At 37.9% G+C, this 18557-nt stretch overlaps 1 protein-coding gene across 10 annotated transcripts in view; it reads left to right on the forward strand.

Moving 5' to 3' along the window:
- The window catches only part of GALNT18 (polypeptide N-acetylgalactosaminyltransferase 18), a 246548-nt gene that overhangs the window by 129118 nt on the left and 98873 nt on the right, over positions 1–18557 (forward strand). For all 10 annotated transcript variants that reach the window (XM_084519783.1, XM_084519781.1, XM_084519778.1 and 7 more), the window contains 2 exons: positions 4779–4971; positions 14664–14830. In XM_084519783.1, the coding sequence (XP_084375909.1) occupies positions 4779–4971; positions 14664–14830 (360 nt within the window). The remainder of the gene's footprint in view (positions 1–4778; positions 4972–14663; positions 14831–18557) is intronic.

Below are 18557 nucleotides of genomic sequence, written 5' to 3' on the forward strand. Positions count from 1 at the left end.
GTGGATGATAAGCTTTCTTCCCACAGGAAAAATGGAACTGATCTTTCCTTCTTAGTAATAACTGAGCAGATAAATGTGCCTACCTTAGTATTGCTTCAGGCAGTACTACTTACTGGCTTACCTTTGAGCCTTAGCTTCCCATCATCATTCTGTAATGGTAGAAATAAGTGGTAAGAAGAACTGGCTGTGAGACTGTCGTGGTTCTGCTCAAGTGGGCAGCCGAGCTCCACCACAGCTGCTCTCTCACTCCCCCTCCTCAAAGAGGAATGGGGAGAAAACATGTGAAAAGGGATCAAGGGTTGAGATAAGGATGAGAAAATCACTTAGTAATTATTGTAACGGGCAAAACAGCCTCGGCATAAGAAGATAGTAAGATATATCGCTCATTACTAACAAGCTAGAGAAGTGAGAAACAAAGGAAAGAAACCAAAAGCACCTTCCCCCCCAACCACCCTCTTCCACTTCCTTCCCCCGAGCGGCACAGGGGAACAGGGGACTGGGGGTTATGGTCAGTCTACAGCGCTTCTTCTCTGCCGCTCCTTCTCGGTCACTCTCGTCCCCTGTGCTGTGGGGTCCCACCCACGGGATGCAGTCCTTGGTGAACTGATCCAGCGTGGGCTTCCCACAGGCAGCAGCTCTTCAAGAACTGCTCCAGATATGGGTCTGTACCACGGGGTCCATCCCTCAGGAGCAAACTGTTCCAACCTGGGTTCCCCACGGGCTGCAGCTCCTGCCAGGTCACCTGCTCCTGCGTGGGCTTCTCTCCACGGGCTACAGTTCCGGCCCAGAATCTGCTCCAGCAGGGGTCTTCCACAGGCGGCAGCCTCCGTCGGTGCAGGGCCACCTGCTCCACCGTGGTCTCCTCCACGGGCTGCAGCGTGGAACCCTGCTCCACCGTGGTACTCCATGGGCTGCAGGGGGACAGCCTGCTTCACCATGGTCCTCACCACAGGCCGCAGGGGACTTCTGCTCCAGAGCCTGGAGCACCTCTCCCCCTCCTTCTTCACTGACCTTGGTGCCTGCAAGGCCGTTCCTCACTCCCTTGACTCTCCCAGCTGCTGTCTGGCGCAGCGTTTTTTCCCCTGTCTTAAATATACTCTCACAGAGGCGCAAAACAACATCGCTTATTGGCTCAGCTCTGGAAAACAATGGGGCCCTTCCCAAACATGGGGCAGCTTCTAGATCTTTCTCACAGAAACCACCCCTATGGCCCCCTGCTACCAAAACCTTGCCACGTAAACTCACTACAGAGACTGCGGTTACTTTCTGTTTTCACAGACTAAGATATAAAATATGCTAGTGGAGTAGTCGAAAGGCAGCTCATGGCCTTATAATAATTGTTTTTATTTCTTGTGAGAGACTGACTGAATAAAGGCACTTCCCCAAGGGTTTTCAGCCAAATAAAGGAAAGAAAGGCTTTGTCATCAGAGATGCATGCTTAATTCCATTGATTGAAATTCTAATTGAAGGTTCTTGGTAATGCTTTTTTCCTGTAGTAGAATATATTGAAATAATGTTTACTTAGCATACAAAAAGTGGCTGTGTTTAACAAGGTATTTTTTAGACCTTGTAAAATTACATTCACAGATATCCATCACTTGAAAATCTTATTCTTGCAGATACAACCTGGATTTTACTGAATGCTTTTTCAAACAGAAAGCAGCAAGAATTAGGAGATACTCTCAGCCACAAAATTATTAGATAAAATCAAGCAGATGTGTGAGTACAGTTCTGTGAAGACAGTTGTTGCTGGGATGGCCATCCATCCATGGAAAATTATCATTGTATCTCCCCTTTATCTGCAGATACAAATGCATATGCCATGCACTGCTCTTACAGTGAGTCTCAGTTTTCTTTAGACCTCTTTTGGGGCATAGCTGTGCGGTTGGCATGTGGGTGTATCCTACATCAGGCAGTTGTCTGCCGTAGGTATAATTATAAATATAGATGTTAAAGACTTCAGAAAAATTGTGCTTGACTTGGAGAAATCCAGATTAATGGCACTTTTCCTTTAGAATCATAGAATCACTAAGGTTGGAAAAGACCTTAAAGATTATCTGGTCCAACCATTACCTGGGAGGAGGTGAGGAGTGGTTCCTGACCTTAGCAAGGGCAGCCTGGCAGCGAGTGGCTGCTCCTGTTGTACCTGCTCATGAAGAACCACCCTCACAGTAACGTCAAGGTTTTTTTCTGCCTCGAATGTGTTAATTCGATATGGACATTAGAAAAAAAGTGTCACTCCTGTACGTTAATCTTTTAATAGATGAAAAATAAATACCAGGATTGTTTGTGGGAGTAACATTTTGTTAGCAGGAGTCAGGGACTAATCAGAATAGAAAGTCCAGGAAAAAGGGAAGATGGCATGTGGAGCTTAAAGCTTTCCACCTGTTAAGTGGCAGCACAGGTTTGTGGGCTTGTCTTGCAGAACCTTTATCCTCTGGATGTGTCCTGTTCGTTTGTTTGATTGTGTTTTTTGTTTTGTTTTGTTTTGCTTGTTTCTTTAACTTTTTCTTATTAAAATCAATGTTATTTCACCATACCATTCTCTGTGTCCCCCAAACCCAGGTTGTTCATCCTTCCTACCCTTTGGAAAAGCTCATTCTATAGAATTCATGTCTAGTAGTGCTTATGTGACTGTAAATCTGTAAATGTGACCATACCTTGAATCCTGTTTGCTGTAAAGTCTCTGTTTCAGTAGAAAACTTAGGTGTGTGTTTAACACACAAGCTAAATACTTGCATAGTTTTTTTGACTAGCATGTATGCATATGCTTTTGAAAAGTGCTGAGCAACAGTAATTTCTACTGGCTGCACCTGATCTAAGCATCTCTTAAGATGTAAAGATAGTTTGTGACATTATTTGTGTAAATTCAAGTTGGTTTTGTGGAAGTCACTTAGTAGTCAGCAGAGGTGTCTGTGGCTTTCCCAGTGCTATGATTTCTGGACTGGTATTTAAAAGCTGTTCTGCATTTCTCAAGTTAGGATCTTCTATAAAAGATCTGAATTTATGAAGTTTTCTTAATTTCCATTGCAGACTTTGATTCAAACCGCAATCTCTACTCTGTAACATTTATGTGGCCTGACAGAGTAGTTTCCCTATTTGACTGAGGATTTAGCATGTATTTCATCTTTGAAGAAATGGAGCTGATTCCAGGATTCAGGTTGTACAACAGTACTTGACAAGTAAAGAAACATTCTATATTTACAGAAATTGGAATGTAATGCAGGAAAACAACTGTCATTAGTTTCCTGCCAGTACTGTTTGGGCAAAAAGGAAAATATCTTGAATGATTCAAACATCTAACTTAATCTCAATTTATGATTTTCTATTTTGTGTTCTACTTAGTAAGAGATCAAAGAATGTGGTTCTTGGCATACTTCAGAAGTCATGATTCTAGTGGTGTATACTGTTACTATATAAACTGTTCTCTTTAGATGTTTTTATGTAGCTAGATTTAAGCCAACTGGTCAGGTCTGTAGGTGACTGTGAGTGCCGAGAATGATATACTACTGGCTCTGGACACGGTGTCAGTGAAGCTTCTGCCTCTTGGACACATTTGACAGTTATCTGAAGATTCACTTTTATTGTCCTAAGTCTCTGTGTGACCAGTATTAGTGGGTTATGATTTGTGAATACAGCTTGAGAAATAAGAGTTTTTATTTAGTTGGTTAGTGGATATGGAGACTATTTATAGTTCAGACATCCAGAAAAGGAAGACGTTTTTTCTTTGTGAGACACTATTTACAATGACAAATCAGGGTCCAGTGAGGCATTTGATATTTCTTTAATAGAGTACTGTATATTATAAACTGTTTACAGAGACACATAGTTCTTTTGGTTTGATTGTATGGTCACCTGAATAAAAACTGGTGGGTTGTCTGTCTGGATGAAATGGTGTTGTTATAAGTCACCTTGAATTAGACCTCTTGGGCAATTATATATACTGAGAAGGCATGCTGTGATTTCATTGTACCAGAAGTTAAGATCTGGGCATATCACTTCCTGTCTTCTCTTCTGGTATAGTAGCCAGAGATGTAGCCTTTTGGAACAAAAGCATTTTTATAATTACATAACTGTTGCTGAGTAAAGATTCTAGTACCATCATTGCACACATCGAAGTACAGACCAAAAATTTGTATAGACTATAAACCGGACTATAAAAATAAAAAATAATGTATAAAAAAATATGGTGTGACTGAAACTGTTTTGCTATTTAAACATGGATGCTAAGTGCAGCGATTTTTTTCTCTATGCTGACTCTGTAGTTTCAAATAACTTACCTAATACAGATTTCAGCAGCTATGTTGTGTATCCTGCACACACTCTCTCTTTCTTTGTATTTCCCTTCAAAATTTTACCCTTAGCGTGATAATTCAGGCTGAAATTAAATAATTCACCTTTGCATGTGAAACCAACCAACCAAAAACAAAACCAAAAAATCTCATTGTCTGATAAGAATTCTTTTGGATTAATTTAGAGATTTTTATTTTAATTTTTAAGTCATTTAGAGTTGTCAGTTTTACTGTGATGGAAAATAATTGTTTTTAACTTAGCTGTATTTTGAATATTAAATTTTGAGCCTCAACTACTAACAGTTATACTGCCCCTAGAGATTTGTGAGGGCATGGTACGTGAAGACTTACAGGCTGCAATAAGCTGGCAGTGTTTGCTGTTCTGTGTGGTGTTCTCCCAAAAGTTATACCTTTTAAAGTAATGTGCACTATAGCCTGTTGGAATGAAAGTCTAAAACTGTTTGTTTTTGTCTTTGTCTTTTGTAGAAGCTCCACCAAAACTGGAAGAAAATCCTGCTGAGGCATTTACCGACTCGTCTCTCTTTGCTCACTGGGGCCAGGATCTCAGTCCTGAAAACAGACGTATTGCACTTAAACAATTTCAGTATTATGGCTACAATGCTTACCTGAGTGATCGCCTGCCACTGGACAGGCCCCTGCCTGACCTTAGACCTAATGGGTAAGTGCTGTAGTTAACCCCAGCATTGTGGATCCCTGAGTTCAAATCTTAACTCTTCTTCACCTGATAGTCTTATGTTGTATGATCACATAGAAGTTACATAGGATGGCCATAATGAGTCATTTATATGAAATATAAGAAGATTGGAAATTTCAAATGTCCCCTGAAATGCTGAAATACCCATATTAAGTCCTATTAAAATCCCACTAAGTACTCTCTAAGTTCCCCAAGTTCTTTTGGAATCTTAATGTCACCTATAATTCACTTTAAATAGTGTTTTATTGCTAAAAGAGTAACATTTCTTATGTTAAATTTCAGTTTTATCACAAGATCTGACTAGAATAGGAAAAGCATAAGAAATTCTATTTTAGAAAGCCCAGGACTGTATGATAAAGATCAGAAAGCAGATGAAATTGGTGAGCTCTGATGGTGCAATATGCAGTTTAGTCAAGCAGTGTGTACCAGCTGAAAGCCCAAGGAGCCTCCAGCTTTCACTGAGCTCTTCTCTGCTAGGAAGTGTGCATGCCAGGCAGGGTAAACATGTCCATTGTTATTCCATGATGCTTTGTTGACGTGGATTGGACCAGGGGAATGAACAGCCTTCCCTTTAAGGCATTTGAGTCCTGGTCTGGTAGAACCATTACAGAGACAGTTAGCATTCAACTGTTTTTCAGCCTTGGTGATACATCTTTTCATTTGAAAAAACCTAGCATCTCTGGGGATGGGGATGTGGGTGGAAGGAAGACTGCTTTTTTTGCAGCTTATTAAAAAAAAGAATATAATTAAAATAAACTCAATGGGTACTCACTGAATTGAACCAGTAACCAAGATGTGAAAGGTGTTTTAGCTCCTTGCCAATCCCAAGCGCAATCCAGCTGTGATCTTATTTACTACTTTTAACCAAATGTTTTAATAACTAGTGCAATAAACAGTACGTTTTACCATGTATTGAGTTGTTGGATATTAGTGAAAAGATATGAAAGCCATTCCAGACTACAGTTTAGCAATTTAAAGTATATCTATAATTTATATTACAAAATATCACATTTTAGAAATATGTATGTTGTAGATTTGCTGAAATATAACAACCTTAAGGAAATCAAGGTCCAAGAAATTATATTTTGATTAAATTAGTTTAACACTGTCTGTATGGACAATCTCTCTTTTTTTTAATTGTAAACTAATTTAGAGGAAAAATAAATCTTCTGTGACTAACAAGACACAGTAACAGAAGTGTGTCTGTTCTTATATCTCTTTTGAAATGATTCTCCTGAATGATTTCAGCCTAAATTTTTTATAACTGTGGGTATAAAAAATTAAAAAGACATGGTAAAGGAATGTTACTGTAGCTGAAAGAAATAAATTAGGGTTGGGATTTTAGAAGAAACTCCAGTTTGAAATGAACCATGATCCTAATTTCTGTGAAAATTTTGATTCTTAGTTAACTATCTGCAAAAGACGTTAGACTTTACAATATGTTTATAGAGTCATGCACACAAAATAATGTCTTGGTAATGATATCTCAGGAAGACTTCTTTTTCCCCACCTTTTATCATGGTTCAGGCATGAGTGGGTAATCTGATGCTAAAAGCATCAAATGATAAATTCTAATATTGAGGGAAATGAAGCATATTGTCAGGTAGTATGTACACTGCTTGCTGCACATACAACACCCTGTGGAGTACACTGCTACAGGGTATTCCAAACGTCGCATTTCTGAAGAAAAGAATTCCCAATCGTCTTATGCAAATTCTCTTTTGTTTGAGAACATGCACATGGCTATTGGAAGAAAAATGTTACCCTGTAAGAGTATGTTTTCTGCTGTAATCATCCATTTTTAGTGTTCGTAGCACCTATTTTCAAAGACGATTGTATTAGTCACTTCTGGAAGCTGTATGAATATATTTAAATTATCCATGAGCAGACACTAGGCTCAAGAAGCATACCATGAAAGCATGAATAGCTTGCTCTGAAGAGAGCACAAAGCAAGTGGTGTGGAGGATGAGTTAATCAACTTCGTGACTGGAAAAGCAAGAAAACATAAGTATTGCAGCAGTACCACAATTGCTCAGGGAGGAGTTAGCCTAGAACTAACAAAGTTCATTAGCCTGGATTTAACGGTGCTTTTGAAAGAGTCAGTATGGCATAGGGATCCCAGCAATGGCTTGCAGGGAGGTAGCTGAAGGAAATGGAGTTCGTATAGATATGTCCAGGCTTGGTTGTGGTCTATCGTTTGTATTAATAGCATACCACATGAAGTATAGGATGACGGTAAGAGAACAGAAACAGAAATATAACAAGTCTAGTGTAATTCACATCTAATCAGCCCCAGTTGAGACTGGGAGAATAAAATGATCTGCCAAGGGTTTGTGTTGACAGTAAGCTGGCAGGCTAAGAACAGAAGAATATTCCTTAAGTCCCCAGATTACTCAGACTTAACTGTACCTCTGCTAATTAGGGTTGAACTAGAAGGTTATATTCCTGAGGAATCTACACAAACCTTAGGATGTCAAAGTGCTCTGCTTCTTACAGGCTGCAAATCCAAGCTTAAAAGTCCATGTAGCCTACTCTTCATGTCCTGCAGGGTCTGTGCTTGAACACGACTGTGAGAATAGAAAAGCATGAGGACAGTATTCCTCATGTGACAACGTGAATGACTCCTAGGTTCACTGCCTGAGCCTTCAGTAACGTATTTTTCCTTCATCTGAGGGTGCTGGTGTTTATTTCCAAGATCAGATGGAAGGGCAACTGCAGTAGTAGTAACAACTGTGTAAGTGGCCAACATCTGCCTAACCTGCACACAGGAGAGCAAGCTTCCACCAGCTGAAGCTGAGGAGGCAGCTATTTTACTGACTTTTCTCAGCTGTGTATGTTTTAAATCTTGGATGCTTGCGGTCAAGAAGATGAGTAAGGATTGAACATTGAGGAAAAGGCAAACAGTAGCAGAGAAATCAGAGAAGTTGTATTAAAGAAAGGTTTGGATTGGGAAAGAGGAGAGGGTAGTAAAACAAGGGCTGTCTTGAGTACCAAGGATCTCTGCAGTTTGCTGTGCCAGCTATGTGGGACTGAGCATCTGCATTGTATTCCTCAGGTACCAGGTTATCTGGGTGTTATGTCTGTCCACATTATTGAAGCTTCTTATTCACTAGTCACCCAGATTAGGGAGAATTGACCATACTTGCCTTATTTACTAGGTTATTAAGTTCTTATGAAATGAGCACCATAACCTAGTTCAACTTTATACTCAGTGTTATGTTCGTTTTAACAAGGCAGTCCAGAATTGTGTGATTGTGGATGGTGGGAATGAACAATGACAAGAAAATATTGCTATGTTCTTTTTTCTGCTGGATGTTTGCATCTGACATTTTTTTTCTCCTAAAAAGACAGGGAACAACCACCTGGGCAGCATGCAGTGCCCTAACTACTAAATTTGGTCTCCCATCTCTGCATGCCACCCGCACTGGAGGGCTGGGCAGGGTTGAATGAATCCTTCATGTGTGTTGTAGCTCAGCAATCTCTAATTGTACCTGTTTTTCTCACTCTATTAAAAGTTGACAGCATTGACCCTAGAAACTCCTCTATGCTATAATATGGGGTTATGAGAAGTGGCATCTCTCATTGCAGGACCTTACAAAGAGATGCTTAGCTCCTCTGCTGAGGTACTTTGATGTGAATTCTCAGAGCACTGTTGGCAAAAAAGGTTAAAACTGAGTCATACCAGTATAATATAAAAGGGGCTACTGTATTTCTCAGTACCAAGAGACTTTGCAGGAACACATGCACGTAATTTTGAGAAGAAAACAGTGATTCATAACTGCTACCTGGCATTTGAGTTATCAGTAAAGCCCAAAGACAGATACGTCAAACATTCAGTGTCTCCACTACATTTTTTCTTAATATCCTTTGATGACTGCTCCCTTCTTCAACCTGTTTCTACGTTGGTTTCCATCATGTGTTTGCTTCCTCAGTTTGATGGTGCGGTGTGTGAAGAAGAAGGATTTTTTCTTAAAACTCCCAATTGATCATTTTATTAGGACAAGACAAGTATTCTGGAATATTCTATATATTCTATGTTTTTACATTGACAAAACCATATTAATTTTACTTAATTGCCTGCTTCCCTCCTCCAACCTCCCCAAAAATACATGGCTACACACAGGCACCTGGATGCTGCTGGAGTTTTGTCTACACTATCCCAGTGGTGTCCCCAGAACAAATAATGACTCCCAAACCTGTTATAATACACATTATTATGAATAACTCCCCTGGATATCCCAGCTTCCTAAAATAATCATCACATACTGATGCAGTCTCAGTTTTTGCAATGCTTAGCAGATGGTACATGCTGTATTGTGGAGTACTGGTTATGCTGTCTCTTACAAGGCATCCATTTATGTCCTGGTGCTGCAACTGGGTGCTCTACTGTTTACCACCCTTATAGCCATCTGTTAGTCCATAATGTGTCTCTGTCACAGAGTAACAAATAACTACTTACTCTAATGAGCTTGGAAGCGTTGAGGAAGGCAGTGTTGGCCTTACTGAGTGCAGGAATAGGATAATGCTTGTGTTAGTTATAATTCTGTTGTGCTCGTTGCTTTAAGTAGGGCAGGCAGCACCCACAAAGCTTGTCGTGAGTGAAATGTTGAAAAAGCTCACACAGAAAAGCATTAAAAGCTAGGTTGTTTAGGAATCCCAAAGCTGTGTACCAAATCTCTTTTTGAGTGGATGCACTTAGGATTCTACTCTGTTGGCTTGTAAATTTTTTGTTGCCTGATACAGTCTGCTGAAGCACGTGTGAAAGAGAGATAACATTGTGCTTTGCTTATGTGATGAGAGAGTGAGGGATAGTGGGGAAAAAAAAAAGTCTGTAACAGAACCCCAGCAGAGGAATTATGTTGCAGAATTCTGTTCCTGGAGAGCACATGTGATATGAAGGAGCTGACTGATGGGCATAAGGCATTTTTTAATCAGTGCTAACTGCGGTCAGCCAAACTTCTTTTGCATTGGTAAAAACAGTATTTGTATGAAGAAGTGAAGGCAGGAAGGCTGGAGGGAGGAAAGAAGTGCTTGAAGCTCAGTTTAGTTTTCCTCCTTGAAGATTTTAAATAGTATGGTATAGCATTTGACTTGCAGAGGCTCGCACTTTTCCCAGCTGAGTCAGTGCTGTCTGGCATCTAGTAAAGTGCAGAGAAGATGCTGTTTCCTGTGCAGAGAAAGGCTTGGGTCGTTTTGTAAGTGCTCCTTGTTTTGAGCAGTTCACCAATCCCAAACTTTGTTACTTTGAGGCTCAGTTCAGCAAGAGACAATGGTAGATGCCTTGAAGAGCAACAGTTAGCTGCAAAAGCAGAACAGGTAGTATATCCACTGAATGCAGGTACAAATGCAAGGTAGAAAATTTAAGCATCCACTTCTTGAGGAGATTGATGTGTTTTAGGACAAAAGCTGTTCATGTGTGTATGTCTGTCCAATGTCAACATTACCACCAGTGTTATGTTCTATATGCAGTCCTGGATATAGTGTGCAAGACAGCATCACATTTTTATAAACCTGTAGGTTTTCCTTTATTAAAAGTGATACATAAAAAACACGATCCCAAATTGTGAGTTTCAAATTAGATGTTTGCAAGTTAGTTTGGCTTCTCAAAAGGTAGCTCCTAAGGATTTGCATTCCATAAGCTTTTGCTTCATCTGAATATTCATGAAATAGTTCTATTTTGTTGGATTTATATTAGTGATATATATGGCTCCATGTTTGTTTTACACCAAGTTTTTTTCCTACTCATAAAAGACAGTGTAAATACCGCATGTGGTATCTGATGTTTCAAAAGATTCCTTTAAAAGAGCACAAAAGTCCGGTCCTGTTAGATTATTTTGGATAGAAGTCCTAAAATTCCAAATTAGTAGCATTCTTGTCAGATATCTGGCTTGTTCCCTGCTCTCTTTTACTCAGCTCTCTACCATTGGTTCTTCCGTTTTCTTGTCTCCATACTGTGACTCATAGCAGTGGTGTGTGCTGAGTGGCTACCTTCTGTGATTCTGATTTGTGCTTCAGTTTGTCCTGTCTGAATGTATCTGCCTAAATGCATTCTCCAAAAGTATTTAATTTCACTAGCAATGATATCAAATTAGCTGCAGTCTCCAAGTTGTTATAATAACCTAATAATGCTGTACCTTTGTTTCTGATCTTCCCCCTTGTCTCCTTTAACTGAAATGTGATGCTGTAATCCACGTGTGTACTGGCTCTCCCTCTCTCGTGTCATAACGTGAATGTTCTTTGCTTGGCATACATTTACACATACTCAGAGTAATCCCTGGCTAATACTGTAAGAGACTAACCATTTTTGTCCAAATAGCTACATAGAATTCTCCTCATGTTCATATAAAAATTAATTTTATTGAGATCATCAACTCCCAGCTTTACTGTTCTAATTACTTTTTTCAGAGAAAAGTATTGATTTTAAGTACCTAGGAAAAAAAAAACCAAAAAACTTTCATGTCACTAAAATTATACAATAATGTCTTTTATTAAAAGGACTGGGGACACAATTTGTTACAATTATATCTATGCTGTAAGATGCTTTGGAGATTAAGATTTTTTTTTCTCTCCTGACACCAATCCCTAAAAAATGTTGGCCATATTTGATTATAGTTAAATGGAAGCTCTATGTAAATTCCTCACACAATTGTATGCCTGCTTTTTTTTTCCAGTAATAGACTTTGGCCACATATAAAGTTTTCTAGATTTGCAGCAGAAATAACTTACTGTCTTTTTGGCTTCAGTTCCATAGTAATAGACAGTAATCCTCATAGAGCAGGAGAAAAGAAAAATTGTATGTATTGTATAATTTTATAATATGTTTCATTGTATCCTATAAAAAAAAAAAGTGGAACATATGACATAATGTAGTGATTAAGACACAAAACATGTTCTGTTGCTGTTGTTGGCTGTGATACCGATGTAACTATTAGGTGAAAAGTTCTTAAAATTGCAGAAAATCTTTTTTTTTTTTTTTTTTTTTCATAATGTAAATATTTGTTGAAGGTCTGATAGATAAGTTACTAACACAGGAAATCATTCTTGTGTATTGTTCTTACTGCATAGTTCTGCTAAACTAATTTTAACGTGACTAGCCAAGTTGCTGTATCACAATGTATATATTCTAGATGAACATGGACAAATATTTCAAAGAAGATTCGTAATGTATGCTGTCCTACAGTTGCCTGAGTTGTGCTTGAAATAGAACACCAGGAGTTTCTCTAAATTTCTGGTAACCATGACAACTGTTTCTTTAGTGTTATTAGCCCAATGTAATTTAGCAGAGTTGGTTGTGAGAGGAAATTTTTAGCTACATTGTGATGATACTCATTATTGTAATTCTAAATTATATGTAGAATTTATATTTATTAAAAAAACAAAAAACAAAAAACAATCCTAATACTGAAGTATGCTCAATATTTTGTGAATTTGTGCTTTTTTTGGGGGAGGGAGGAATACCTGAGACCTAGGCAGGGTAGGGGCTTGTCCAAGGCCCCAGAATTAGGCAGAGACAGAGCTGTCATTAAAACCTGGATGTTGCTGGTTGCTGCACAACCCTTCAGTTCTTAGGGCTTAATGGATCTCAGAATTTGAGCCATACAATGTCCTCCCTTTTTAGCCATTCAGCATATGCTCTATATACCCACACTCACACCCCTTCCTTATAGCTATTTCTTTTTCATTCCTAGATGTATGGAATTTTATTCCTCATGAAACTTAGCACAAAGAAGAAGATAGATGCTCTTGTGAAACAGTACAAATTGTCTGCATTCTGTGTATGAACCAAGTTGGGTGTGTTTCATTCCAATTTGTTTAAATTAAAAAAAAAAAAAAGTAGGTAATTTTTATTGTCACTTTCTATATAAAAAACAACATAGGAAAATGCGTTTTTTTTTTAGACTCTACACACATTGAATTTAAGCTGTTAGTAAAGATGATATATAGGTCTGAATGGAAAAAAGAAAGTATGAATTCAATTTAGGAATGTACCCTCATTGAAAAAGAATCAATTTGTAAAGCACTAAAAAAATTGGACATGACAGGAGCCTAATTCTGTTCTGTGGTATCATATGCAGATATTTCTTAGCATATACAGGGGCAAAATAGGAGTCAAACGACATTCATATCACAAATACTGCTTTTGTTTAGCACAAGGTGCCAGACAACAGAAAATCCTATCCAGTGTGATCTAATTTGAAAAAAAAGAAATACAAATGAATGCAGGTAGGAAAAATAACACAAAACATTTCATTTAAACAGATGGAAGATATGTCACAAGCAGAGATTCTGTTACATTTCAGTTTATGCATGGATTTGTGGTAGTGCACCAGTGTTTTGGGGGTTGGTTTTGTCATCTGGAACATTTTTTTTTTAAATACAGTTTGTCACTATTTTCTCACAAAAGTATATTTGACATATATTTCAATAATGGCTTAATTGACAGAGGACAAAAAATCAGCTTTTAAGGAAGTAATTTCTTTGCACTTCAGTGTGTTTTCATTGTTATTTATTTATTTATTATTTATTTTCCCAAATGACTGCATTGCTCTTTATCTGGTAGATGACATATTTGACCACTTTTACTAGAGTTTCATTTTTATCTTCTTTGTACATCAGTATTGCTGAGGATAACAGATGTCTAAGCTATACAGGTAAAAGATTGGTTGTAGCTTTGTTTGCTGTACCATTATATATCTATGCGTTTGGGCTGCAACGGAATCACTGAAATAACAGGCTTTGTCGATTCTCTCTAAGCTAATGCTGAAAATTGTTTTGGTATGCTTGAGCCTGTCGAGTAGTTTGTAGTGCTCCCCATGTGAATCCTAATTTTCAAAACTTGAATGAAATTTCAATTGCATTTACCAAACAGAAATCTGCAAGTGTTATGAACATGTAAAGGACTGTAAATGCTACACTTTCTCTTCTACTTGAACATCAAATTTACTTAAGGAGTCATATTGTAGCATGATTTATAAATTCTGTGGCCAAATTACATATTTATTAAAAGAATAAATAAAGAAACACATGAAAATCTACCAGGTTACTAGAGTGGTCTTCATTCTGTTTAAAATTCCTGACTGAGCTTGCATACGTTTACATTTCTTTTCTGTCTTTGCTGTTTTAGCTTATTTAGCAAGATGTTGTTTGGAGCTGGATCTTTTACTGTTTTGTTGTTGTTGCTGAGTTGAGAAGGAATACCCTGTTCTTGACTGAAATAGCTGGTAGCTTCTGCAGCAAAAGTAATTAATTTAGCTATTAATAATATGCTTTTCAAAAGGGCAAACTCAGTTTAATCCTGTCTATACTGTCCAAGAAAAAAATATCATGACAAACTGCAGTTGGGAACTGCAGTTAAAGAGCTTACATTTGGTTTGCAAACCATTTTTTCAGTGTTTTGGACCTTGGGTCGAAAAGTGAGCTTATTCTCGGCCTTGGCTGCACAGGGAGTTTCAGGAAGTTGTTTCCAAGGATTCCTTTTTTAGATAGTAATTCATTTGATTCTTGCCTGTAAGTGCCCTGAACAGTTTATGGGGACCTTCTGATCAACGTTTACAAAAGTTATTCTTTTGTCTGGGCATAGATTTCTCAGAAAAAGTTTGTGTTGACATTGTGACTTCCAACAGTTTACATCTTTGGTTTTTTACCTTTCTCTTCAGGTGCAGAAACCTAACATTTCCTGACAGACTTCCAGAAGTCAGCATTGTATTCATATTTGTTAATGAAGCGCTCTCAGTGATTCTGCGCTCTATTCATTCTGCCATTGACCGGACTCCTGCTCACCTGCTCAAAGAGATTATTTTAGTTGATGATAACAGTAATAATGGTAAGAGATTTTTGGTCTTTTAAAAATAAAACAAAATAAAAAAAAATTGTTTTCCTCCTAAAGGGGATGGATCATACACGAGAATCCTTGAATTCTGGCTCCTATTCATGCCATTAGCATTTCAGATGTTTTCAGCATATTTTTTCCCTTTGTCATACCACAATCTTGCTGGGCTTTGTCTTCAAATATACACTAGTTGGTAGGTTAAAGAAAACAATGTACAAAGATAAAATGCCGTTTCTATTTGTTTAAGGTGGCTGTTAAGCAGAATTTGGGGTATAACAATAGATTGCAGACCTAAGATGTTTTGTGCTTCTTAGTACTTTGGTATGCTTTCAAGATTATATGCTTTTTGTGCTCTTCCTGTTTTAGTTGTCAGATTTCATGTGCTTACTCACTTTCTCTTTTGTACAAAACACCTTCTTGTGCTTCTTAGACATCCCCTTTACATTGCTAGTACCTTTTCTCTCTCCCTCTTCTTCTCTCCTCTCCTTTTGTCTGTTCTTAGGTATTTATTGGCAATGTTTACCTTGCTGCTTTTCTACTGTGTGTATTAAGATTTTGTCCCATGATCTGAAGGACTGCTCATTTCTGGTTGCCAAGGTTTTGCTCAATGCTTGCCTAGTTTATTGACAATGAGGCCATACTGGGCATTATTTACAAGGCAACTTTACCAATGACATTTTAATAAACACAGGATGCTGATTTTTAAAATTCATCTCTGATGGAGGGTTAATTCTGAACTCCTAAAATATAAGGAGAATCTGAATTTTATCCCATTGAAAGAAAATGCTAAACAAAGGGCTTCTTCCAACCTTGCCATTATTACAGCTATGTGATTGATCCCTGTAGCTAGATCCTGAGGCTTCCTGCTGATTGTAGATGTGTATCACATTTGTACAGAAGAGAAAATTACTGGTAAGCAATTAAATAACTTCCCCCTCCCCAGGCTATACATTTCATCATCTCTTCTTCAGGTGATTCTCAATGAAGGAAAATGCAACATCCTGATTCTTTAAATGCACACAAAACCCAACAACTTGATTTAAGTTTGTGTTAAATCTAATTTCAGTCCCAGTGAATAATGCTATGTTTAGACTTACCTAAGGCTGACCAAGCTTTTCTTGAAACACCTACTCAGGGAACAGTGTGGGCAAATTGGCATGCAGGATTTATGAGTTGTTATTCTTAGCTTATAGCACAGTTTATGATGTAGCAGTGTGATGAAGTAAAAGAAAAAATAGCACAAAACAGAAAACTACAAGCAAAGTCAAACAAAACAATACAAAAACAACACATGAAATGAATGTCTGCACATGCACATGTATATGTGATTCAGAAACATCTTGTGAGCTGAGGTAGACTTTTATTTACCTTTGGTCTGTAGTTCAGTCATTTGATATAGTTTTAATGATGTACTCTTGCTGGCCTTGACTTTCCCCCTTTTCCCTCATGCAGTACGCAGGAGTTTGTTATGAAAAAAGGTTTGAAATACAACATTAATATGGGGACTCGGATTCTGGAATGTGTTTGTAAAAATTAATTCCTGCAATTTTTCAAACAGCTCCAGCTAATGCGATGCCAGGAGCTCAATGATTTTGATTGGCTATTTGTGCTGCAGTGTCTGAGGCCTCTTGCACAGAGGGACTGGCCACAAGATGGTCACAGAAGAAGAAAAATAATTTGTCTGAAAAAATGAGGTTTCTAGAGTTTGAGTCTCATTTTCTAGAATTGACAGGTATTTATTCCAGTGGGCACATTGCAGAGAAATGTGAGAAACATCAGTGTTTCTGAGGGCCTGTCATTATAGAGGCCTAACAAATGTACTTCTTGCACTCTCTGCTCTGTGGGCTTGTCAAAATTATCGTTTGTTATTTCTTACCTGAAACAGATAAGAAACCGCAGGAACCACTTAGTCTCTCAGGAAGACATTCAGCCACGTCTTGTGTTAATACTAGTATAGCTACTGTACAGTATGTTATTTTTATGGTTGGTTGTGCCCTTTATTCAGGCTTACCTTTCCTGCACTCCAGTGCCTCAAATCCTGACCCCAAACAGCAAGACAGTAACTGAGAGGAAGGTAACCGTTGGTTTGGCTGCCTTGGCTTGATGTGGTATGTCATTGTGTACAGAATCACACTGTGTAGGTACATACGTGTAGTCCCCTGGAAAAATTCTTCAGGATTTTCTGCTGCTCCTTTAAACCTTTCTCTGGTGTCTCTTCCCTGTGGTAGTAAACTAGATTCCTACAATTCTCTTTATCCCATAGTATATGCTGAAGACCTGGTAATAGGCATCCATTTGGAGAAGATGGATATTTGGTAGGAAAGGGAGTGATTGTAAATATGATTTATGGGCTTTTCTATTACTAGTTTGAATCCTGAAATATTTATTTTACAATTTACTTTTGCTTTTACAATATTCTATTTTTTCTCCCTTCTAGCATCTTTGAAACTAATCCTTTATATTTAGTGTCATTCTGAGTTTTTGTTAGTGCTCTACAGCTCATGAATGCTGCTGCTTGTAAGATCAGTGCGTTACTCGGTTTCCCTGTAATGGAACCTTAGCAAGCAAAAGCTGGGTTTGTGCTTACATCTGGTTCCAGGTTACTCACATGTCTGAAGCCTCATTATAAGCAGTATGTTTGCTCTGAGGTTTTCACCAAGGATCCCACTTTAGTAATTTGTTGTAAGATTTTTTCAGTGATGCCACAGCCATGGACTGCACAGTCAAGAAGCATCACAGTATGGGAAGTGACTAGAACAGCTAGAACACATGAGCATGCTTTTTTATTTTGAGTCTCTTGCACTATTTGGTTGGATTCACATAGAGCAATGGTTTAAAACAAAAGTAGATACAAAAGCAGTTTGCACTAGAAAAGGGCACCAGAATTTCCTGCTTCTTGAGGGGAAGTGGTATACTGGTTAAGTGGTCTAAATTCTTGTTCCAGGCCAAATTCTGAATCTAGTAATGAGAACCTGAATTATTGCTCAATTTCAGTAAATCGACGAGTTTCAGAAATGAGCAGTGGATTGCTTGCTTTTTAAAATGCTGGAAGGCTGATTTCAGAAACCATATATTCAAGAGTATGGCCAAAGTCTGTACATTTGTCTTGAGCAATAGTATTTTATTTCATGCACTTTAGGGTATGTCAAGCAAATTATCTATGACTTTTTCTAGTTTTTCAAGTTCTCAATTATGTTTCAGGAGACCTCAATTAATCTTTGTAAAGCTTCCTCTTTTTTTTTCTTTTTTTTTTTTTGTTAACATAAATGTTTCAAGTTAGCTAACTGTGAAAATGCCAGTGTGTGCCATTTAAAAGTAAAAAATAGATTGAATAGGTCCAAAATTTTTGATCCTTTATTTTAATAAAGCAGTTTGCATGGCTTAGTGCATGTATTTTGCCATACCTTTTCTGGTGAGAATGTGATAAACATAGCATTGAAATGGTCCATATATGCTGCCAAGTAAGTTGATAGAAGGTTTAAAAATGCATTTCAGTGATTGCTTGTATAATGACAACAAAAGATTTATTAAAACAAATCTGGATCTTGTTCAGATCTCAGTCACATTGGTGTGAAATTGATTAAGTGCACTGATTTTAACTGTTTTACTGTAGTTTAGTTGCTCTATGTCAGATCAGAATCTTTCCCATTCTCCTCAGGAATGTTGTTTGCCTTTCAGAGATAATGTGCTCATTAGTTTATAACTTCACAATAAAATCATT

Source organism: Aythya ferina (assembly GCF_964211825.1).
Source record: "Aythya ferina genome assembly, chromosome: 5".
Taxonomy (NCBI): Eukaryota; Metazoa; Chordata; class Aves; order Anseriformes; family Anatidae; genus Aythya; species Aythya ferina.